At 42.8% G+C, this 24,902-nt stretch overlaps 1 protein-coding gene across 1 annotated transcript in view; it reads left to right on the top strand.

The window, feature by feature from the left end:
* gad1b (glutamate decarboxylase 1b) overlaps positions 1 to 24,902 on the top strand; it is a 107,653-nt gene that overhangs the window by 24,972 nt on the left and 57,779 nt on the right. Inside the window, exon 5 of the mRNA XM_060920100.1 lies at positions 10,152 to 10,242. Within this exon, the coding sequence (XP_060776083.1) occupies positions 10,152 to 10,242 (91 nt within the window). The remainder of the gene's footprint in view (positions 1 to 10,151; positions 10,243 to 24,902) is intronic.

Below are 24,902 nucleotides of genomic sequence, written 5' to 3'. Positions count from 1 at the left end.
TGTCAAAGATTCGATCTGTCCCTCTAATACATGCCTTTGTTCCGGTGTATAGGGCGCGTAGTATTGCTACAATTTGCGGGCATTTCAGGCGAATCTCAAGGCATTTCAGTAAGGCTTCTCGAGGTACCCAGTCATATGCTGCTTTAAGGTCAACGAAGGCAATAAATAGTGGTGTTTTTGTTTTACTAGATGACTCAAGTACTTGACGTAATATAAAAATGGCATCAGTAGTTGATCTATTGCGCCGGAATCCAAACTGGGATGATATAAGGATGTACTCATAAGCTTCACGAGCTCTTTCCACAATTATTCCTGAGACAATTTTAGACAGTGTTGCAATAATACTCAGTCCTCTGTAATTTTCAGCATTCGAGCGGAGACCTCGTTTATAAAGGCAGGTGATGGTACTCATGAGCCATCGGGATGGAACTTGGAGGTATGTCCATATCAGTGTAATAAGGACCAGTAGGTACTTCATGAGTCCTTCTGATGTTGTATATTTAAGGTGTTCGGCGAAGATGTTGTCTGTTCCCTTGCATTTGCCATTTTTTAACTTCATAATCCCCGCCTTAATCTCTGATCTTTCAGGTATCGATGTATCAATAACTGGTAGGTCTTCTGGTGGTAAGATATGGGGAAAATCCTCTGGGTGTTCCAGCTCTGGTTGAGGCTCATACACTCTAACACCAAAATGTTTGGCGAAATGTTCCTCGAGTTTTTGCGTTGATATAAGAGGTTGGCTTGATCTTTCTAGAGATGTGTATTGCTTCATCAGTCTAAACTCCTCTTCCGTTTTATGTTACTCGCTTGCTAGATTAATACTATCTGCTTAGGTTTTAAAGTAAGCATTTTTAAGCGTTGTTCGGAGTTTCTTAACGTCTTTTGCTAACAGCCTACGTTTGGATGGGTCCTTCTGTCCGTGGTGTTGCAACAGCAGTTTCTGGTATTCCTCATTCACCCATGGTTTCTTGTCTTCATGGTGCGTTCTGGTGGGGATGATTTCTAAAGATGCCTTTTCAATCGCATCAACAATGAACTCCTCCACTTCGTCAATCTGCTCCGGCTTTGGCCCATTTTCTATGAGTTGATCTAATTTGGCACTGTACCTTGCTTGAGTCGCTGGATCATCCCTTAGGTATCGTAAATCTTGGGTACTTCTGGGTCCCCTCTTTTGTTTGAAGATCTTTTTTATTTTACCCTTTGTTGGAAAGCGAGCTTGCATCACAACAATGCGGTGGTCAGACTCAAAGATTTCACTCTGTTTTGGATATACTCTGCAATTCTTAGTTGCCCGTTTTACAAACCACTCAGCCATGATGTAGTCAAGTCTCCGTTTGTAGCCAAGGTTAGATACAAAGGACCATCGGTGTTCGTCAGTTCTAGTTGCGAACATTGTATTGAGTAGGAAGAGGCCTTTACTCTCAGCTGTTTCTATCAAGCGTAATCCATTAAAACTTGTCGGATTATTATCGTTGAATGGGCCAACACTGAGCCATCTATTCGCATCGCAGTCATTGCCAATTGTGGCATTGAAATCACCAGCAACTATGATTTTGAAGGAGGGGTGTTCGTTCTTACATTTATGTATTAAATTTTGCAGACCGTGCCGCCCCGTTGCAAAAAATAAAGAAAAAATCCGAGTCCTTGTCTCCAGTTTACGAGTCCGAATGCAGTTAATGCACGAGTCCGAGTCATCAGTGCTCAAATCCAAGTCAAGTCACGAGTCCTGAAAATTAGGGCACGAGTCGGACTTGAGTACTACAAGCCTGGTTGTACTACTCCTACTACTAAACTATTTTATGTGATTGCTGATTGTGACTAGTGGGAGAAGATCAGAGCTTATTTTGAGTGTTGAATGGTGTAGCATGATGTCGCAACGTTGTCTCCTCTTAGCATTTCGGATTGAGAGTACGCTGTGTGCATTTTGGTTGCCGCTTCTCACCAGAGCTTTTTATTTTTCTTTTTTTCCCCCTTTTGTTTTTCTTTATGTTTGTATAGTTTGTTTGTTTGAATGTTTTGTCTGCCGGTTGTGGTGTAGCTCCAGACCCAGTTTTGGGCGTCGGTTTCCTTCAGGCCTTGGTCCGCCATGGGTGATGCCTGTGCTCATCGCTATGGACTGCAGTGAACTTGTTGAGCTTTTTAACATCAGGGTTGTCCAGCGCTCTGTGTAGCGGTGCTTTTGTACTTGGCACGTTGTTCCGAGCGATGTTGCCTGGTGGCGTCGCGGTGGCTGTGCAAGCGGTGTGGAACATATCTTCGTGTACCGTTTGGTGGGACTGTGGGTAGTTACGCCGCTGGAATTACATCCTGACCCTCTTTTGGTTGACTTTTTTTTTTGTAATTGTAAAGTGACCTTGGGTGTGAGAAAGAAGCTATATAAGTTGAACTTATTATTATTATTATATAACTCCAAGGTTAGGGGCGGCATGGTGGTGTAGTGGTTAGCGCTGTCGCCTCACAGCAAGAAGGTCCGGGTTCGATCCCCGTGGCCAGCGAGGGCCTTTCTGTGCGGAGTTTGCATGTTCTCCCCGTGTCCGCGTGGGTTTCCTCCGGGTGCTCCGGTTTCCCCCACAGTCCAAAGACATGCAGGTTAGGTTAACTGGTGACTCTAAATTGACCGTAGGTGTGAGTGTGAATGGTTGTCTATGTGCCAGCCCTGTGATGACCTGGCGACTTGTCCAGGGTGTACCCCGCCTTTCTCCCGTAGTCAGCTGGGATAGGCTCCAGCTTGCCTGCGACCCTGTAGAACAGGATAAAGCGGCTAGAGATAATGAGATGAGATGAGCTCCAAGGTTCAATCCTGACTGAGTTCAGGTTATTGCCTGGCATTGTTCCAACAGAAAAACAAAAAAACAAAACAACATTTGCCTTGTCATCAGAAGATCACAAGTTTGAATCCCAACCATGCCATAGCTATCCAATTGTGGGTGTCTGTGAGCTCATGTATCCAGAAGAGGGCAGATAGCACTTTTGTCAGAGCATTCCTCTTCACGTGGTTCAAAGGAAGCACGTATTAGCCTTCACCCTCACCGGTTTTCTAACAGTCACATGACTGATAGGGGAGCACTGAAGGGTTGGTGGGTTCAATAACAACGAAACAACAAAATGATCAACCTGTTAGTCTTAGCACTTATTTACGGTTGTTGATACTCATACAGGACACCTGAAAAAATGTACATTGTACGTTTATATCCATTTTAACTCTTACAATAAAAGGTTTTAATGTTGTATATCTTATTATTTTAAACTGTATTAAGTCAATGTCCAGACCAAGCTGAATAATCTAACTGCACACATGTTTAACATCAACTTAAAACTTCTAGCCCTTTAATAACCCGTACTTGATGAGGTCATGTTCCATTTATGTTCAGCATCGAGCAGCGCCATTGAGTTTTCACTCATTTGAATAATTAAAGTCAAATTTGAATTTAAATGCTTGCATTATAACATCGAGGATCAGAATCATTTTTGAGTGACAAGTAAAAACCAGGCTGTTGTTGGAATTTACTTGGTAAAAGAAAAAAAAAACTGTGAAAAAGTCTAATGATAAAGCTGTACGTACTTGTCGCGAATGAAACATGCACTCTGAGATGGTGTCGAAAATCTTACAAGCTCTGGAGTTTCTTCTGTTCTGTCCAATGAATAATTCATGAACACAACAGAGATTTTTATTTTGACTATTCATTCATTCACTCATTCATTCATTCATTTTGCCCTTTTTTATGTAATTGAACAACAAGAACAGTCCAAGGAGGAAAATCAAACTCCATTAGCACTATTACATCTTCTAGCTACCTTAAAGCACATCTTAATGATATCGTAATGAAACATGGGTCATTAAGAGGCATTTACAGTAAAAGGAGGCAGTTAAGGTCCACAGAGCCCACAGAGGAAGCTGTAACATTCAGTGGGTGGGTGGGTGGGTGGGGTTAATGTGTACTTGTACAACCCCGATTCCAAAAAAGTTGGGACAAAGTACAAATTGTAAATAAAAACGGAATGCAATAATTTACAAATCTCAGAAACTGATATTGTATTCACAATAGAAAACAGACAACATATCAAATGTCGAAAGTGAGACATTTTGAAATTTCATGCCAAATATTGGCTCATTTGAAATTTCATGACAGCAACACATCTCAAAAAAGTTGGGACAGGGGCAATAAGAGGCTGGAAAAGTTAAAGGTACAAAAAAGGAACAGCTGGAGGACCAAATTGCAACTCATTAGGTCAATTGGCAATAGGTCATTAACATGACTGGGTATAAAAAGAGCATCTTGGAGTGGCAGCGGCTCTCAGAGTAAAGATGGGAAGAGGATCACCAATCCCCCTAATTCTGCGTCGACAAATAGTGGAGCAATATCAGGAAGGAGTTTGACAGTGTAAAATTGCAAAGGGTTTGAACATATCATCATCTACAGTGCATAATATCATCAAAAGATTCAGAGAATCTGGAAGAATCTCTGTGCGTAAGGGTCAAGGCCGGAAAACCATACTGGGTGCCCGTGATCTTCGGGCCCTTAGACAGCACTGCATCACATACAGGCATGCTTCTGTATTGGAAATCACAAAATGGGCTCAGGAATATTTCCAGAGAACATTATCTGTGAACACAATTCACCGTGCCATCCGCCGTTGCCAGCTAAAACTCTATAGTTCAAAGAAGAAGCCATATCTAAACATGATCCAGAAGCGCAGACATCTTCTCTGGGCCAAGGCTCATTTAAAATGGACTGTGGCAAAGTGGAAAACTGTTCTGTGGTCAGACGAATCAAAATTTGAAGTTCTTTATGGAAATCAGGGATGCCGTGTCATTCGGAATAAAGAGAAGGACGACCCAAGTTGTTATCAGCGCTCAGTTCAGGAGCCTGCATCTCTGATGGTATGGGGTTGCATTAGTGCGTGTGGCATGAGCAACTTACACATCTGGAAAGACCCCATCAATGCTGAAAGGTATATCCAGGTTCTAGAGCAACATATGCTCCCATCCAGACGACGTCTCTTTCAGGGAAGACCTTGCATTTTCCAACATGACAATGCCAAATCACATACTGCATCAATTACAGCATCATGGCTGCGTAGAAGAAGGGTCCGGGTACTGAACTGGCCAGCCTGCAGTCCAGATCTTTCACCCATAGAAAACATTTGGCGCATCATAAAATGGAAGATATGACAAAAAAGACCTAAGACAGTTGAGCAACTAGAATCCTACATTAGACAAGAATGGGTTAACATTCCTATCCCTGAACTTGAGCAAATTGTCTCCTCAGTCCCCAGATGTTTACAGACTGTTGTAAAGAGAAAAGGGGATGTCTCACAGTGGTAAACATGGCCTTGTCCCAACTTTTTTGAGATGTGCTGTTGTCATGAAATTTAAAAATCACCTAATTTTTCTCTTTAAATGACACATTTTCTCAGTTTAAACATTTGATGTGTCATCTATGTTCTATTCTGAATAAAATATGGAATTTTGAAACTTCCACATCATTGCATTCCATTTTTATTTACAAATTGTACTTTGTCCCAACTTTTTTGGAATCAGGGTTGTATTTGACACATATCAAGGACTGGAATACATTTTTAATCAACAGAGTTAGGACACTTTTGGGATGTGATGTGAAAGGACATTTCGGCTGGTCCTCACTTCTTCAGAGGGCTAAGGGGTAGGATTAGGGGTAGGGGTGGGGTTAGGCACTTAGTTGTGATGGTTAAGGTTAGGGTAAGGGGTGGCATTAGGGTAAGGGGTGGGGTTAGGCGTTTAGTTGTGATGATTAAGGTAAGGGGTGGAGTTAGGGATTTAGTTGTAATTTTAAGGTTAGGGTAAGGGGTGGGTTTAAGGTAAGAGGTGGGGTTAGTATAAGGGGTGGGGTTAGGTATTTAGTTGTGATGTCTGCATTACCACCCTCCTCTACAGTTGTGAAGCCTGGGTCACTTATAGTTGACACATCAAGGCCATGGAACAATTCCACATACGCTGCCTTCAGCATATCCTGGGGATTGCCTGGTGGGATCGAGTACCTCACACAGAGATACTCAGCAAAACTGGCTGTATAAGTATTGAGGCAACCATCACCCAACACCAACTGCGATGGCTGGGGTATGTCATTAGAATGCCTTATAATTGGCTGCCTCACAAATTGCTGTATGGCCAATTAGACCATGGCCAGCGCTCCGTTGGAGGGCAAAAGAAGCGCTATAAAGACCAGCTGAAAACAGCACTAAAGAGGTGTAACATGAAGTCTGGGGACCTGGAGCACATGGCTGCTGACCGCAACACCTGGCGGCAGCTGTGCTTAGATGGGACCCAAGCATTGGAGGATGGAAGGACAACTAGGAGACAACAGAGAAGGCTGAGGAGGAGAAATACATCCATGGATGCCAGTAACACTGCCACCACTTTCATATGTTACATCTGCAATAGGACTTGTGGGTCTAGGATAGGACTATATAGTCATCAGAAAACTCACCGTTGATGACAGAAGTGGACGTCATCATCGGACTCGATGGACAACCACAAGCAAGCAAGGGGTTAGGCAAGGGATTAGGTATTAGGTTAGGGATTTAGATTTAGGGATGGGGTTAGGTAAGGGGTGGGGTTTAGGTATTTAGTTATGGTGGTTAAGGTTAGAGTAAGGGGCTCAGGAATGCATTGTCAATGAGTCCCCACAATGATAGAAGTATAAGAGTGTGTGTGTGTGTGTGTGTGTGTGTGTGTGTGTGTGTGTGTGTGTGTGTGTGTGTGTGTGTTTTAACATGCTTGCCAATGACGATCGGAGCATCAGGGAGATGGCCCGGGTCTCAGTGTTTCAGCACTTGGAGCGACGCAAGGTTACAGTCACACATGGTGATGCGCAGTTCCTCGGATTCCGGAAAAAAGATAATGGCAAATTAGACATAAAAGCAACTGGTTTTGGTGTGAGGTCAGATTGGCTTGATCTAAATGATCTATGCAACCGCATAAACATACACTTGCGGTGGGCCAAATTAGACGGTGCAGAAATAACACCTAACGACAACATCATAACAGATCCGCTCATCTATCCCTGCGCAACATACATACAAGACGGCAGGGAACAAGAACTGCCTGCAAAACGTGCGCGGGCTTTCATCCTGCAGATGGCGCGATCACGGAGCGCTCAACATTGGACCAGCTTAAAACTGCAAGGGAAACTGGCAGGGTTGGCCTTTGCAGATCATGCACTATCCCACTCTGTGCTGTCTAATTTTGCTGTTGGAGAGGATATATTAATTTTTGCCATTAAAGCTCGCCTTCAAGTCCTCCCAACAAAATATAATCTAGCCACCTGGTATCCGTCCAATCAAGACCCATACTGTATTCTCCATACCTCCACTCGTGAAAACGAAACAATAGCACATGTCCTTAATGGCTGTCATTTTTACAAGGGCCTTTATACAGCTAGGCATGACCGATTGGTTGATATAATTGCAGATAGCATTAAAGGAACATCTGAAGCGCCCACCAGTATGTATAAACATAGTGCTGTGCAAATTGCGTGGTTTAACTCTGACATTACTAATGTACTATTAGATAATTTTCCAAACACTCCAGATATAACCATCATAGACAAAAACAATAGAATAGCAATAATTGTGGAAGTAGGTTGCTCTTTTGATCTGTATATGGACACATGCTTTAATTATAAAATGTTGAAATACCAGCCACTTGTCAATACTATCATGGGCTTTGGATTTCAATGTAAACTAGTTGTTCTAGTATTTGGGAGTCTTGGACATGTACACAAACTTGTTCTATCAGGAATGCAACTATGTGGGCTACGAAAAACAACCGCAAAGAGACTGGCGAAGTAATGTTCCATACCTGCCATAGTAGGTAGCTTGTCCATTTGAAGACGGAGATGTCATATTTTTCCATAGATATTGTTGGATTGACTAATTGAATGATCACTTTTACAAATCTGCAGTGGTTTCCAGTAATGTTTGGATCTTTCAGTGGAAGTACTGAATCCTTACAATATTAGATGGCAAACGGAGTTAAACTCATCAGTTTGCATGATGTTGTACTTGCCATATTTAGCTATTATCGCCTTGTATCTGTAGTGCAAAGCTAAATAATAATAATAATAATAATAATAATAATAATGGCGGCACGGTGGTGTAGTGGTTAGTGCTGTCGCCTCACAGCAAGAAGGTCCGGGTTCGAGCCCCGTGGCCGGCGAGGGCCTTTCTGTGCGGAGTTTGCATGTTCTACCCGTGTCCGCGTGGGTTTCCTCCGGGTGCTCCGGTTTCCCCCACAGTCCAAAGACATGCAGGTTAGGTTAACTGGTGACTCTAAATTGACCATAGGTGTGTCTGTGTCTATGTGTCAGCCCTGTGATGACCTGGCGACTTGTCCAGGGTGTACCCCGCCTTTCGCCCGTAGTCAGCTGGGATAGGCTCCAGCTTGCCTGCGACCCTGTAGAACAGGATAAAGCGGCTAGAGATAATGAGATGAGATGAGATAATAGGAATAAGAAGAAGAATGGCAACATTAAAACGTAGCTTAAATACTTTACAAAAGAGGCAAATGAAACACCGTAAATGTAAAAAATCATATAAAAATTAAAAAAAGTCAAATTAAAAAAAGTTTAAACAGTTAAATTATGTATAAATACAGTTTTAAAAAGTAGCCGCTATATAAATAATCAGCATAAAATATGGCGGCACGGTGGTGTAGTGGTTAGCGCCGTCGCCTCACAGCAAGAAGGTCTGGGTTCGAGCCCCGTGGCCGGCGAGGGCCTTTCTGTGCGGAGTTTGCATGTTCTCCCCGTGTCCGCGTGGGTTTCCTCCGGGTGCTCCGGTTTCCCCCACAGTCCAAAGACATGCAGGTTAGGTTAACTGGTGACTCTAAATTGACCGTAGGTGTGAATGTGAGTGTGAATGGTTGTCTGTGTCTATGTGTCAGCCCTGTGATGACCTGGCGACTTGTCCAGGGTGTACCCCGCCTTTCGCCCGTAGTCAGCTGGGATAGGCTCCAGCTTGCCTGCGGCCCTGTAGAACAGGATAAAGCGGCTACAGATAATGAGATGAATGAGATGAGATGAGCATAAAATATAATAATATAGAACAATTGTAACTAATTGGGTAAACATGGAATTGTATCTCAGGCTAAATAAATAAATAAAAAACATTGAAATGAAATATTTAAAAAACTAAATTTTAAAAATTGCTCATAAAATGTGAGAGGTCTGTCATATACACTTCATTTTTAGCTTGTTTCTTAAACATGTAAACTCTCAAGAGGTTTCAGATTTAAGGCCATTTGTTACACACCATTTTTGTGTGATGAATTCACACATCCATTTTTTCCCTAAACTGTTGTTCTGTTTGCTTCATGATCAGATTCATTCCATCATGAAGCGTTTGAGTGACGAAACATTGCCGACCTCTCACTCTTTTCTCTCGTCCTGTTCTCCATTCTGCTTTCTCTCCTGTATCTTTGAGTGGGTCAGTGTAAATAATCGAGTAATTAAATCTTATACGGTTACCGCGGCTCTGTGGTGAACTGAGTCCATTAAGATCAAGGGCGAGATTTTCAAAACTCTTACACTTGGTACCGAGGGTTGATGTGAATACTCAGGAGTGTGTGTATGACCTTGATTCACATTTATATTACAGGACATTAACTTTTAAACACTTACTCAGATCTGTATTGTGTTCTGAATCACTGATAGGTTTAGTTTTACCGAAGCAGTTTCAGCTTTGAGGCGGCACGGTGGTGTAGTGGTTAGCGCTGTCGCCTCACAGCAAGAAGGTCTGGGTTTGAGCCCAGTGGCTGGCGAGGGCCTTTCTGTGCAGAGTTTGCATGTTGTCCGCGTGGGTTTCCTCCGGGTGCTCCGGTTTCCCCCACAGTCCAAAGACATGCAGGTTAGGTTAACTGGTGACTCTAAATTGAGCGTAGGTGTGAATGTGAGTGTGAATGGTTGTCTGTGTCTATGTGTCAGCCCTGTGATGACCTGGTGACTTGTCCAGGGTGTACCCCGCCTTTCGCCCGTAGTCAGCTGGGATAGGCTCCAGCTCGCCTGCGACCCTGTAGAACAGGATAAAGCGACTACAGATAATGAGATGAGAGTTTCAGCTTTAGTTTAGTTCACTTTTCTGTTCTTCATTTTTCTCTTCTCTGTTACTTTCAGGTCACCCAAGGTTTTTCAATCAGCTCTCCACGGGTCTGGACATCATCGGCCTGGCTGGAGAATGGTTAACCTCGACTGCTAACACCAACATGTGAGCGATTTTTTTTTTCCTTTCCCTTCCCCTTTCCTTCCCTCCTGTTTCCTTTCCTTAACCCTTTAATTTCCTTTCCTTTCCCCTTTCCTTCCCTCCTGGTTTCCTTTCCTTTGCTTTCCTTTCCTTATCCCTTTCATTTCCTTTCCCCTTTCCTTCCTGTTTCCTTTCCTTTGCTTTCCTTAACCCTTTCCTTCCCTCCTCCTTTCCTTTCCTTTCCTTTCCTTTCCTTTCCTTAACCCTTTCCTTCCCTATTGGTTTCCTTAACCCTTTCCTTCCCTTTCCTTTCCTTTCCTTTCCTTTCCTTTCCTTTCCTTTCCTTTCCTTAACCCTTTCCTTTCATTTCATTTCCACCTGGTTTCCTTTCCTTTCCTTAACCATTTCCTTTCCTTTCCTTAACCATTTCCTTTCCCTTTTCCTTCCTGTTTCCTTTCCTTTCTTTTGCTTTCCTTAACCCTTTCCTTCCCTTCTGGTTTCCTTTCCCCTTTCCTTCCTTCCTCTTTCCTTTCCCTTCCTCTTGTTTCCTTTCCTGGTTTCCTTTCCTTTCCTGTTTCCACCTCTTACATTTCCTGTCCTTTCCCCAACCTCTTCATGGTCAGGATGTTTATTCTGCCTGTCCATGTGGTTGTGTATGATCTTATGTCCATCGTGTCCGATGCCAGAAGGTTATCTAAAGTGATTGTTTTTTGCTCTGTGGCCAGAGGTGCTGGTTTTGTTAGTGCTGTATCGAGTGATGATCTGATGGCACAGGCAGCATCGGTACCCCCGAGGCATGTTAGATTGTATATTGATCAGGACATTTCATAAGAGCACTGTATAATAATAATAATAATAATAATAATAATAATAATAGAGAGCAGGAGCCGTTTAACAGGCAGCATAAAGCATGTGCTGTATACAGACTCAATAGCAATCAGGAATATTAAAGCCATGTTCAAAATGGTTTCTGTTATTTGAGGAGGTTGTGCTCACTTACTGAGCATTTTCTCTCTCCTTCTTTCTCAAACACAGATACACAAAACCCAAGGCACAGATGCCGTTTGGACTCTGATTTTAACCTTATATTACAAATTTTGCTTTGAGTCTTTTTTTTTATTTTTTATAATGGAGCAATTGTAGCTCAGAATGGACTCGTCCCAAATCTAGTTAACGGCCCATTGACTGAGCGTGACTGATGGCTGGTAGGAGCCGAGTGCCAGCTGAGGCCAGCAAGGGGAGTGTGTGTGCCTCCTCCCGCCCCATATCCGCCGCCCCCCAGGCCGTAGAAACTCCACACAGTGTGTCCCTCTGAGTGGTTCTTCCACTCCCACAGGAACGAGCCGCTTCATTAGCACTGTCCTTCTTTATATAAACGCATAGCTCCATTATAGAAGTCACTTATGATGAGGAAGGCCTTGTTAAACCACCATTACAGGAACAATGGCTGGTGGCACAGGGGAATTACTTTGCCTAATACATTCTTATTCACATGAGTCCCACACAACTCACGTTTTACCGCAGTTCATACACAGATATACTCAAATTAGCCAAATCATGTTTGGTGATTAAAGTTTTCTTCTCTAGTTTTTGTATTAGAGCTGCAAGGCTGAAAATTATGGAACTCTATTTAGTAAATACCGTACCTGTCCACATTTTCACATAGTCACTTCAGACTCGACTGATCTGCAAGCTTATTACCTTCGCCAACTGTGTTGGAGGAGGTTATGTTTTCGCCTCCTTGTTTGTTTGACGGTTCCCAATGTAACAAAAAAAGGAGTGAATGGATTTGGATGAAATTTGGAGAAAAGGTGAGTGATGGGTGAAGGAATAATTGATTAGATTTTGATGCAAATCTGGATATGTATGTAGATCCAAAATCCAGATATATATTTAGATCCAGGATTTTTTTTTGGTCTCTTCCCAACGTAACTCAAAAAGTAGTGAATGGATTTGGATGAAATTTGGAGGGAAGGTGAGCTATGGGTCAAGGAACAACGGATTATATTTTGATGCAAATCCGGACATGTATGTAGATCCAGGATCCAGATATGTATGTAGAGCCAGGATTTTTTTTTTGTCTTTTCCCAATGTACAGTGCCTTGCAAAAGTATTCATCCCCATTTGTGCTTGTCCTATTTTGTCACATTACAAGCTGGAATTAAAATGCATTTTTGGGGGGTTAGCAACATTTGATTTACACAACATGCCTACCACTGTAAAGGTGCACATTGTTTTTTTTTTTATTGCGACACAAACAATAATTAAGATGAAAAAAAACAGAAATCTGGAGTGTGTATAAGTATTCCCACCCCCAAAGTCAATACTTTGTAGACCCACCTTTTGCTACAATTACAGCTGCAAGTCTCTTGGGGCATGTCTCTATTAGCTTAGCACATCTAGCCACTGGGATTTTTGCCCATTTCTCAAGGCAAAACTGCTCCAGCTCTTTCAAATTAGATGGGTTGCGTTGGTGTACAGCAATCTTCAAGTTATGCCACAGATTCTCAATTGGATTGAGGTCTGGGCTTTGATTAGGCCATTCCAAGACATTTAAATATTTCCCTTTAAACCACTCCAGTGTAGCTTTAGCAGTATGTTTATGGTCATTGTCCTGCTGGAACGTGAACCTTCATCCCAGTCTCAAACCTCTGGCTGACTCAAACAGGTTTTCCTCCAGAATTACCCTGTATTTAGTGCCATCCATCTTTCCTTCAGTCCTGACCAGCTTTCCTGTCCCTACAGATGAAAAACATCCCCACAGCATGATGATGCCACCACCATGCTTCATTGTAGGGATGGTGTGGGCGGCACGGTGGTGTAGTGGTTAGCATGGTTGCCTCACAGCAAGAAGGTTCTGGGTTCGAGCCCAGCGGCCGGCGAGGACCTTTCTGTGTGGAGTTTGCATGTTCTCCCCGTGTCTGCACGGGTGTCCTCCAGGTGCTCCAGTTTCCCCCCACAATCCAAAGACATGCAGTTAGGTTGACGTGGGGCGGCCTTGGGCTGAGGTGCCCTTGAGCAAGGTACCGAACCCCTGACTGCTCCCCGGGCGCTCTGGTGTGGCTGCCCACTGCTCTGAGTGTGTGTGTGTGTGTGTGTGTGTGTGTGTTCACTGCTTCAGATGGGTTAAATGCAGAGGATGAATTTCACTGTGCTTGAAGTGTGCATGTGACAAATAAAGGTTTCTTCTTCTTCTTCTCAGGGTGCTGGGTTTGCACCACACATGGCGTTTCCCATGATGGCCAAAAAGTTTAATTTTTGTCTCATTTGACTAGAGAATCTTCTTCCATGTGTTTGGGGAGCCTGCCACATGCTGTTGGGCAAACTCCAAATGTGTTTTCTTAACCAATGGCTTTTTTCTGGCCACTCTTCCATAAAGCCCCACTCTGTGGAGTGTACGGCTTAAAGTGGTCCTTTGGACAAATACTCTCATCTCCACTGTGGATCTTTGCAGCTCCCTCAGCATTATCATTGGTGTCTTTGTTGCATCTCTGATTAATGCCCTCCTTGCCAGGTCTATGAGTTTTGGTGGGCGGCCTTCTCTTGTCAGGTTTGTAGTGGTGCCATATTCTTTCCATTTTGCTATAATGGATTTAATGGTGCTCTGTGGGATATTCAAAGTTTGGAATATTTTTTATGACCCAACCCGAATCTATACTTCTCCACAACTTTGTCTCTGACCTGTTTGGAGGTTCCTTGGTTTTCATGTTGCTTGCTTAGTAGTGTTGCAGAGTCAGGGTCCTTCCAGAACAGGTTGATTTATACAGACATCATGTGACAGATCATTTGACACTTTGATTGCACATAGGTGGATCTTAATCAACTAATTATGTGACTTATGAAGTGAATTGGTTGGAACAGCTCTTATTTTGGGGTTTCATATGAAAGGGGGTGAATACTTATGCACACTCCAGATTTCTATTTTTCCATCTTCATTATTGTTTGTGTCACAATAAAAAAAAAACAATTTGTACCTTTAAAGTTGTAGGCATGTTGTGTAAATCAAATGGTGCTAACCCCCAAAAAATCCATTTTAATTCCAGCTTGTAATGCAACAAAACAGGACAAACACCAAGGGGGAGGAATACTTTTGCAAGGCCCTGTAACTCAAAAAGTATTGAATGGATTTGAATGAAATTTGGTGGAAAGCTGGACCATGGGGCAACAGACAATGGATTAGATTTTGATGCAAATCCAGATATGAATGTAGATCCAGGATCCAGATCTGTATGTAGATCCCAGATATGTATGCAGATCCAGAATTGTTTTGCCTTTTCCCAACATAACTCAAAAAGTAGTGAATGGATTTGGATGAAATTTGGAGGAAAGGTGGACCATGGGCCAAGGAACAATTGCTTTGACTTTGATGCAAATCTGGATATGTATGTAGATCCAGGATCCGGATATGTACAACCCCGATTCCAAAAAAGTTGGGACAAAGTACAAATTGTAAATAAAAACGGAATGTAATAATTTACAAATCTCAAAAACTGATATTGTATTCACAATAGAACATAGACAACATATCAAATGTCGAAAGTGAGACATTTTGAAATTTCATGCCAAATATTGGCTCATTTGAAATGTCATGACAGCAACACATCTCAAAAAAGTTGGGACAGGGGCAATAAGAGGCTGGAAAAGTTAAAGGTACAAAAAAGGAACAGCTGGAGGACCAAATTGCAACTCATTAGGTCAATTGGCAATAGGTCATTAACATGACTGGGTATAAAAAGAGCATCTTGGAGTGGCAGCGGCTCTCAGAATTAAAGATGGGAAGAGGATCACCAATCCCTCTAATTCTGCGCCGACAAATAGTGGAGCAATATCAGGAAGGAGTTCGACAGTGTAAAATTGCAAAGAGATTGAACATATCATCATCTACAGTGCATAATATCATCAAAAGATTCAGAGAATCTGGAAGACTCTCTGTGCGTAAGGGTCAAGGCCGGAAAACCATACTGGGTGCCCGTGATCTTCGGGCCCTTAGACGGCACTGCATCACATACAGGCATGCTTCTGTATTGGAAATCACAAAATGGGCTCCGGAATATTTCCAGAGAACATTATCTGTGAACACAATTCACCGTGCCATCCGCCGTTGCCAGCTAAAACTCTATAGTTCAAAGAAGAAGCCGTATCTAAACATGATCCAGAAGCGCAGACGTCTTCTCTGGGCCAAGGCTCATTTAAAATGGACTGTGACAAAGTGGAAAACTGTTCTGTGGTCAGACGAATCAAAATTTGAAGTTCTTTATGGAAATCAGGGACTCCGTGTCATTCGGACTAAAGAGGAGAAGGACGACCCAAGTTATCATCAGCGCTCGGTTCAGAAGCCTGCATCTCTGATGGTATGGGGTTGCATTAGTGCATGTGGCATGGGCAGCTTACACATCTGGAAAGACACCATCAATGCTGAAAGGTATATCCAGGTTCTAGAGCAACATATGCTCCCATCCAGACGACGTCTCTTTCAGGGAAGACCTTGCATTTTCCAACATGACAATGCCAAACCACATACTGTATCAATTACAGCATCATGGCTGCGTAGAAGAAGGGTCCGGGTACTGAACTGGCCAGCCTGCAGTCCAGATCTTTCACCCATAGAAAACATTTGGCGCATCATAAAACGGAAGATACGACAAAAAAGACCTAAGACAGTTGAGCAACTAGAATCCTACATTAGACAAGAATGGGTTAACATTCCTATCCCTAAACTTGAGCAACTTGTCTCCTCAGTCCCCAGATGTTTACAGACTGTTGTAAAGAGAAAAGGGGATGTCTCACAGTGGTAAACATGGCCTTGTCCCAACTTTTTTGAGATGTGTTGTTGTCATGAAATTTAAAATCACCTAATTTTTCTCTTTAAATGATACATTTTCTCAGTTTAAGCATTTGATATGTCATCTATGTTCTATTCTGAATAAAATATGGAATTTTGAAACTTCCACATCATTGCATTCCATTTTTATTTACAGTTTGTACTTTGTCCCAACTTTTTTGGAATCGGGGTTGTATGTGGATCCAGGATTTTTTTGCCTTTTCCAACGTAACTCAAAAAGTGTGAATGGATTTGGATGAAATTTGGCAGACAGCTTGAGTATTATCCTAGGTTCAAGTGATTTTAATTTTGATGTTGATAATATGTTTCTTGTTGGAAGTATGAACTCTCCTGTGTGCTCTTCTAGTTTATAATGATACAGGATATACTGTATCATTTTGCAATATTACTATTTCTGTTAGAGTCTATTCAACAGTTAGACAATTCAAACTTATTTCATAATGTGGGTTTTGTTCAGGGTTGTCATGGCTTTGGAAAATGGTTAGGTGTGTGAGTACTTAATACGTAATAAGAGTAATGGTTGTGAAGCTCTCTTCTGTAATATTTAGTTAGTTATTATGGTTTTAGTTAGTTTCAGTTATTATAGACCTTTGGTTTTTAGTCAAATATTCATAAATATTAATACTAAATTATTTATTTTGCCAATATCATTTAACATAAATAAACTATTACAGCTTAATCTCAAGGTTGTGGGCTCAATCCTCACATGAGGCACCAGAAAAATGAGGAAACAGGAAATGAGTCTGTATTTACAGTGAAGCATCTACACTGCCCTGCCAAAAAAAAGTTGCGCACTCTAATATTTGGTTGTGCCGCCTTTAGCTTTGATTACAGCATCGTGGCATTGTTTCGAGAAACTTATGTAATGTCACACATTTATTTCAGCTCAGATTTGTATTAATTTTTCACTGAGAACTTGTGTTGACGATGGGAGAGTCGAACTACTGCATAAAGTCTTCTCCGGCACATCCCACAGATTCTCAATGGGGTTAAGGTCAGGATTCTGTGGTGGTTAATTCATCTCATCTCATCTCATCTCATCTCATCTCATCTCATTATCTCTAGCTGCTTTATCCTGTTCTACAGGGTCGCAGGCAAGCTGGAGCCTATCCCAGCTGACTACGGGCGAAAGGCGGGGTACACCCTGGACAAGTCGCCAGGTCATCACAGGGCTGACACATAGACACAGACAACCATTCACACTCACATTCACACCTACGGTCAATTTAGAGTCACCAGTTAACCTAACCTGCATGTCTTTGGACTGTGGGGGAAACCGGAGCACCCAGAGGAAACCCACGTGGACACGGGGAGAACATGCAAACTCCGCACAGAAAGGCCCTCGCCGGCCACGGGGCTCGAACCCGGACCTTCTTGCTGTGAGGTGACAGCGCTAACCACTACACCTACCACTATCACACTTTTTGTAGCCAGCTAATAATCTTTCAGTTCTTGCCTGGGGGATTTTCACACATTCGTCCTTGCAAAAGGCTTCCAGCTCTACAAGTTTCTTGGGCTGTCTTGCGTGCACTGCTCTTTTGAGCTCTATCCACAGATTGTCAATGATGTTTAGGTCAGGGGACTGTGAGGGCCAGGGCAAAACCTTCAGCTTGGGCCTCTTGAGGTATTCCATTGTAGATTTTGAGGTGTGTTTTGGATCATTGTCTTATTGTAGAACCCATCCTCTTTTTAACTTCAACTTCTTTACAGATGGTGTGATGTTTGCTTCCAGAGTTTGCTGATATTTATTTGAATCCATGCTTCCCTCGACCAATGAAATGTGCCCTGTGCCACTGGCTGCAACACAACCCCAAAGCATGATCGATCCACACCCATGCTTCAGAGTTGGAGAGGTGTTCTTTTCCTGGAATTTGGCACCCTTTTTTCTCCAAACATACCTTTGCACATTGTGGCCAAAAAGCTCTATTTTGATTTCATCAGTCCACAGGACTTGTTTCCAAAATGCATCAGGCTTGCTTAGATGTTCATTTGCAAACTTCAGACGCTGAATTTTGTGGCTAGGACACAGGAAAGGTTTTCTTCTGATGACTCTCTCATGAAGGTCATATTTGTTCAGGTGTCGCTGCATAGTAGAACAGTGCACCACCACTCCAGGGTCTGCTAAATCTTTCTGAAGGTCTTTTGCAGTCAAACAGGGGTTTTTATTTGCCTTTCTAGCAATCCAACGAGCAGTTCTTTCAGAAAGTTTTCTTCATCTTCCAGACCTCACCTTGATCTCCACTGTTTCTGTTAACTGCCATTTCTTAACATTACAATCTGAGGAAACAGCTACCTGAAAACACTTTGCTACGTTCTTGTAGCCTTCTCCTGCTTTGTGAGCATCAATTATTTTATTATTCAGAACGTGAGGGAGTTGCTTAGAGGAGCCCATGGCTGTTGATTTTAGGGACAAGTTTGAGGAGTCAGAGAATTTATACAGCTTTGAAATCTGCATCATCTGACCTTTCCTAACGAAGAATTTGAACAAGCCACAGCTCAATAAGCTAATAAGGTCTGGAACCTTGGTAAAAGTGACCTGAGAACTCAAATGTATTGGGGTGCCCAAACTTTCGCATGGCGTTCCTTTTCTTTTTTCACTCTCCAATTGTACAAAACAAAAATAACACACAAATCCTGCATAAAACGCTGAAAAGAAATGCCTCGTCTTTACTTTTATGCCTTTTGGTGATCAGTTCATCTTCTGCTCACTTAACTATTCACAGTAACAGACATTTTCAGCAAGGGTGCCCAAACTTTTGCATGCCACTGTAACAAGCAAAATTGCTTTATATATGCCCGGTCCTTAACAAGAATGAATCATTCGCAAATAAATGCCTGTTTAGCCCCAAAAAAACTAAAACTATGTCAGTCCTGAATGCTTTTTCTCTTATAATATTAACTTCTCTCACTCCTGTTTGCTTTGTTTCTGCTCTCTCACATTCACACACTCCTGCCAGTCACCATGTAATCAGACTTCTTTTGTGCCTAAAGTTGGAAAGTGATTACGCTTGATGTATTTTAGCCTGAGTATGACGTGCATACAAATTTCCCCTGGCGTACATTGACTGTAAATTACTATTACAGGATTGTCAGGGTGACTCACAGCAGCTCAGGAACATCAGGTTATAGATTATTCTCAGTCCCCTGATTCAATAATCGTCCTTGTTGTTGTGTACACTGTGGCTTTAAATAAACTGGCTGGAACAGTCCGTGTTGACACGTTTAATTTTGAATTGGAACTGTATTATCATCCAAAAATATCCATCCACATTTATGTAGATGTATGCTCGTGTTTATCATCTCATTATCTGTAGCCGCTTTATCCTGTTCTACAGGGTCGCAGGCAAGCTGGAGCCTATCCCAGCTGACTACGGGCGAAAGGCGGGGTACACCCTGGACAAGTCGCCAGGTCATCACAGGGCTGACACACAGACACCCATTCACATTCACACCTACGGTCAATTTAGAGTCACCAGTTAACCTAACCTGCATGTCTTTGGACTGTGGGGGAAACCGGAGCACCCGGAGGAAACCCACGCGGACAATATGCAAACTCCGCACAGAAAGGCCCTCACCGGCCACGGGGCTCGAACCCGGGCCTTCTTGCTGTGAGGCGACAGCGCTAACCACTACACCACCGTGCCGCCTCGTGTTTATCAATTACAGTAAATCCAGTTGGGTTCGAAACCACATTACATTAGCTCATCTAGATGCACATCTAGTACTAGATGTGCTTTGAGATAGATATTCACAATAAAGATCATTCAACTAAAGAAGAAAACTTCAAATTAACTCTATTTGGGATAAAAAGGGAAATTATACACATTTCATTTTGTTCCCTTTGTTAAAGAAAATCATAATCCACCATTAGTTGAATTGAATGAAAACTTACTAATGTAAAAACAAGTAGCCTAGGAACAATTTCTTCTTGGATCTAATGTGTTCTGTTGGTGGAAAGTTCAGGAATAAGGTAGATGCTTTGTATAAAAGAATATGGAGGCGTTTATCCAGTAGTGCTTTGATCTGTCTATTCTGGAGTAATCCTGTAACTCTTGCATGGAAGCTAAGCCTAAGGTCACACATAGCCGGAATCACTTCATGGTAGACGCCAGTAGACGATTTTGGGCCTTCCGTGGTCAACTGGCACATATTCCAGGCCCTTCTGTAGGAACACATGAGAACCAGAGAGCTACCTTGACAACCGGGAGGCTTCCATCCCTGGAACATTTCATCATGTTGAAAATTGCCATGGCGACACGATGGTGTAGTGGTAGCACTGTCGCCTCACAGCAAGAAGGTTCTGGGCTTGAGCCCAGTGGCCGATGAGGGCCTTTCTGTGTGGAGTTTGCATGTTCTTCCCGTGTCTGCGTGGGTTTCCTCTGAGTGCTCCAGTTTCCCCCACAGTCCAAAGACATGCAGATTAGGTTAATTGGTGGCTCTAAGTTGACCATGAGTGTGAATAGTTGTTTGTCTCTATGTGTCAGCCCTGTGATGATCTGGTGACTTGTCCAGGGTGTACCATGCCTCTCACCCATAGTCACCTGCGATAGGCTCCAGCTTGCCCGCAACCCTGCACAGGATAAGCGGTTACAGATAATGGATGGATGGATGGAAAATTGCCGTGGGTCAAGCACCTGATGAATTCATCCATCGCAACCATGAAGGCATCCGTGAGCATCCTTGAGGCATACGTGAGGCTTACGTAGACTACCGGGGTTTACCGTACATCAAGCTCAGAATGTTCACGAAACAACATTCTGCAGAAAGTGAAAAGTTTGCCTAGGGGGCGTGGCTTATTTCATCTTGCCATGGCTATGCCGTACTGCCGTCATTGCCGTAAGGCCATACATCACTATACATCGCTGCCGCCATTGGTTTTTTGCCAGCATCTTCCATCGCTACCATTGCAGCTACCATGGCTTCATTTGCACATTTAATCCACCCAAATTTATGTGATGGACCACCTCCAAAATCTTCCAGAATGGCCACCGTAGTCCCAGCCACGGTTCTCATGGATCAACTGTCTACCGGTATGTGTGACCTTAACATAAGAAGCATGAATTATCCAAAGAATGTTTAAATAATCCTTGAAGAGTGTTTTTGTACAAATTTGTGAAACGATATTTCATTAAAAATGTAAAAGATGTTTTTTTAATTATAGTATCTAAATTTTCAGATGATTTTTATATTGATTTAGATGTCGGGGCTACGAAGATAAATTTCTTTCCTCTTACTTTTTTGATGTTTGGGTTCTGCATCCTGTGACTTTACAGTAATTGGAAAGAAAGATTATAAAAGGTTAGTAAGTGCTAGATCACTAAACAAAGTATTGCTTTAAGAGCTGTTTGACAATCAAGGTAAACGTTTCGGGTTCACAATAGTCCAAAAATCAAGCCTCAGATTTTTGTGTTTCTCTGCTGCCAAAAATGACACTTTGAGATGGAAATTAACTGCAGAATTTCAGGCCTACAGGTCGTGTTACTGTGGTGAGAAGATGGCAGCATGTAGTGTATTTCTAAAACTGACCACCTTTCTTATCGTCCACAAGAGGAAGGGATATAAACAAAATGAAAAACTGTTGAAATGGATGTGATGGATGTTCAGTACAAATTTTTAAGTCCTGTACAGCGATGTTTGTACGCGGTGGTGACTGTAATAACAACTGAAGTGGTGACGATCCTTGTGGTTTTCCGGAGAGGACACTTTTCAATGAACTCACATTTCAACCACACGTGAAGCTCCGCTGCAAATCAAATGTGTCTCAAATCTGTTTCAAGTCCTGTTTTTTTTTTTTTACTATGCAACAACAGAGTATGTATTCTGCTTCAAAAGGGATAAGTATTTTCTTCAAAAATCATTTACAATCTCATCATATGGTCCGTGATTTCCAGAGAGGACATTTTTGACGGAAAAAGGATCCTGTCAGAGGGACTTAGTTTACAAAACAATTGCACTTCCACTCAAATATCTTTCTGTGAATGAAAGTACTGTATACGTCCCAAAGTAAAACCTAATCAGTGCTAAAAATGCAATTCTGAATTTAACCAGTAAAATCTAAGTGTAATAATTAAAGTAGAATTAAATGAAATGACCACGAGGTCAAAACTGAGCCGCATTTGACTCATCTCATCTCATTATCTCTAGCCGCTTTATCCTTCTACAGGGTCGCAGGCAAGCTGGAGCCTATCCCAGCTGACTACGGGCGAAAGGCGGGGTACACCCTGGACAAGTCGCCAGGTCATCACAGGGCTGACACATAGACACAGACAACCATTCACACTCACATTCACACCTACGCTCAATTTAGAGTCACCAGTTAACCTAACCTGCATGTCTTTGGACTGTGGGGGAAACCGGAGCACCCGGAGGAAACCCACGTGGACACGGGGAGAACATGCAAACTCTGCACAGAAAGGCCCTCGCCGGACCCGGACCTTCTTGCTGTGAGGTGACAGCGCTAACCACTACACCACCGTGCCGCCCTCCGCATTTGACTCTTAAACATATTTATAAGCGCTTATAAGAGGCATTAGTGCTGTAGGTGGGGCTGTAAATGTGTCCCTGTACAATAAGCTCAAAGAAACTCCAGTGTATATATAAATATACTGGACCTAATACCAGGAGTTAGTTGGTGTTATTCAAAAAGATGACCATGATTGTGAAACAGCCCTGATATTGTTCTATTGTATTACGTAATAATACCTGGTGGTCAGAATAAAACCTAATGTAACAGTTGCGAAGTGAATAAGAGGAAAAGTTGATTAATCCTGATTTCAGACTTTCTAAAAAGCAATGAGGCACAAATATAAGAGCTCAATGGCAAGGCAAGCAATACACTGAACTCTCTCTCTCTTTCTCTCCCTCTCTGTTTTCTGGGTTCCTTCTTTTTTTTGTCAAAATGTTTATTATGAGTTATGGCTGGGTTCTCGCCTGAACTGATAATCACATCATCAGTTTTTCTTTGGTTAATCAGACAAGGTATGCCACCACACTTGCTAGAGCAGTTAGGGGTTAGATGCCTTGCTCAAGAGCACTTGCGCCATCCATCCATCCATCCATCCATCCATCCATCCATTCATCCATTATCTGTAGCCGCTTATCCTGTACAGGGCCTATCCCAGCTGACTATAGGCGAGAGACGGGGTACACCCTGGACAAGTCGCCAGATCATCGCAAGGTTGACACAGAGAGACAAACAACCATTCACACTCACATTCACACCTACGGTCAGTTTAGAGCCACCGATTAGCCTAACGTCCATGTCTTTGGACTGTGGGGGAAACCAGAGCACCCGGAGGAAACCCACGCAGACAACATGCAAACTCCACACAGAAAGGCTCTCATCGGCCGCTGGGCTCAAACCCAGGACCTTCTTGCTGTGAGGCAACAGTGCTAACCACTACACCGCCGTGCCACCACACTTGAGCCAATCCTACTCATTCAAGGAATCAAACCAGCAACCTTTTGGTCCCAAATCTGTTTCTCGAACCTTTTGGCCATGGCTTCCCCAACTTAAATATTTATTAAAGGTGGAATGATACTAAAAACATTTTCCCCATCTGTGTTTCCACTGGCGAGTGGCCCAGTGGTTAGCGCATCTGCCTCTCGATCAGGAGATGGTGAGTTCTACTCACGGTCGGCTCGTACAAGAAACCATCATAAAAATGGTGCCTACTGTGCCTTGCCTACTGCCGTCTGGCAAGGCACACTGCAATTCAGCTGCAAGTGGGGAGTCAAACTCTCGTGGTTACCAGAGGACCAGCCGCCCACTGTAACCCTAGCTATATAATATAGGTGAGAGGCCGAGGGCTATGAAACGGAGATTGGCGCCGCCAAACACATTATGAATACCGCGGGAAGGACTTTGACCTGTGTTTTCGAGTCTAATAAAGGTTGCAAAAGATTGTTGAATAAAAATAAATCACATTTCTGTTATAGAGATTGGTGATCTTCAGGTCATTTGAAGCAAGCGTTAACTAAAACATGACCAAAAAGCTGGTGTTAGTGAGTGACGTCCTGTTCTGTCCATCAGTAATTTCCAAAGCAACTGTGGTGGAAAAGCGTAAAAAGACCTTCAAAAATATGCACCCTGATGGGTCCGCTCATCTACACACACGTCTACCGCAGTACAATCATTTATCATCAATTTACGAGAATAGAAGCAAAAAGGCTTTTCCTCACCATGAGTTCATTGGACTCTAAATCGACCGTAGGTGTGAATGTAAGTGTGAATGGTTGTTTGTGTCTATGTGTCAGCCCTGTGATGACCTAGCAACTTGTCCAGGGTGTACCCCGCCTTTCACCCGTAGTCAGCTGGGATAGGCTCCAGCTTGCCTGCGGCCCTGTAGAACAGGATAAAGCGGCTAGAGATAATGAGATGAGATGAGTTCGTTGGATGTCAGTGGCAACGGGGGATCCCTGTTCTCTAAAGAATCAGTCTGTCTCCGAAGAGCTCGTCAGACTTGCTGGGCGATAATTTCCCCAAACTCAGATCTGGAAAAGTCCCCACGACTCGTGACATCCCATCCTCGTCGCCAAAATTGTGGTGGAAAAGCATAATAAGATTCAAGGCTGTTAGGGGGGAAAAAAGCAGACAGAAATATAAGTTTATTGATACGCTTGCAAGAATAGGCCTTCCTAGTCCCACAGAGACATTCTCCACTTTCACACCCACCGTTATGTACTTGCCAAAATAGCAATAACATAACTTGCATATCAGATATCGTCTTAATCTCAGGGTGTTCAGCCTTGGCATCCTCTCTATCACTACCTTGCTATCCTGGCTATCTTCACACGTACACATGTTTACAATAACCTAGAAAATAGAACACAAACATATTCT

Source organism: Neoarius graeffei, chromosome 4 (assembly GCF_027579695.1).
Source record: "Neoarius graeffei isolate fNeoGra1 chromosome 4, fNeoGra1.pri, whole genome shotgun sequence".
NCBI classification, from domain to species: domain Eukaryota; kingdom Metazoa; phylum Chordata; class Actinopteri; order Siluriformes; family Ariidae; genus Neoarius; species Neoarius graeffei.
Note: the sequence above shows the minus strand (reverse complement) of the source record. Positions and strands in the feature narration are given on the sequence as shown.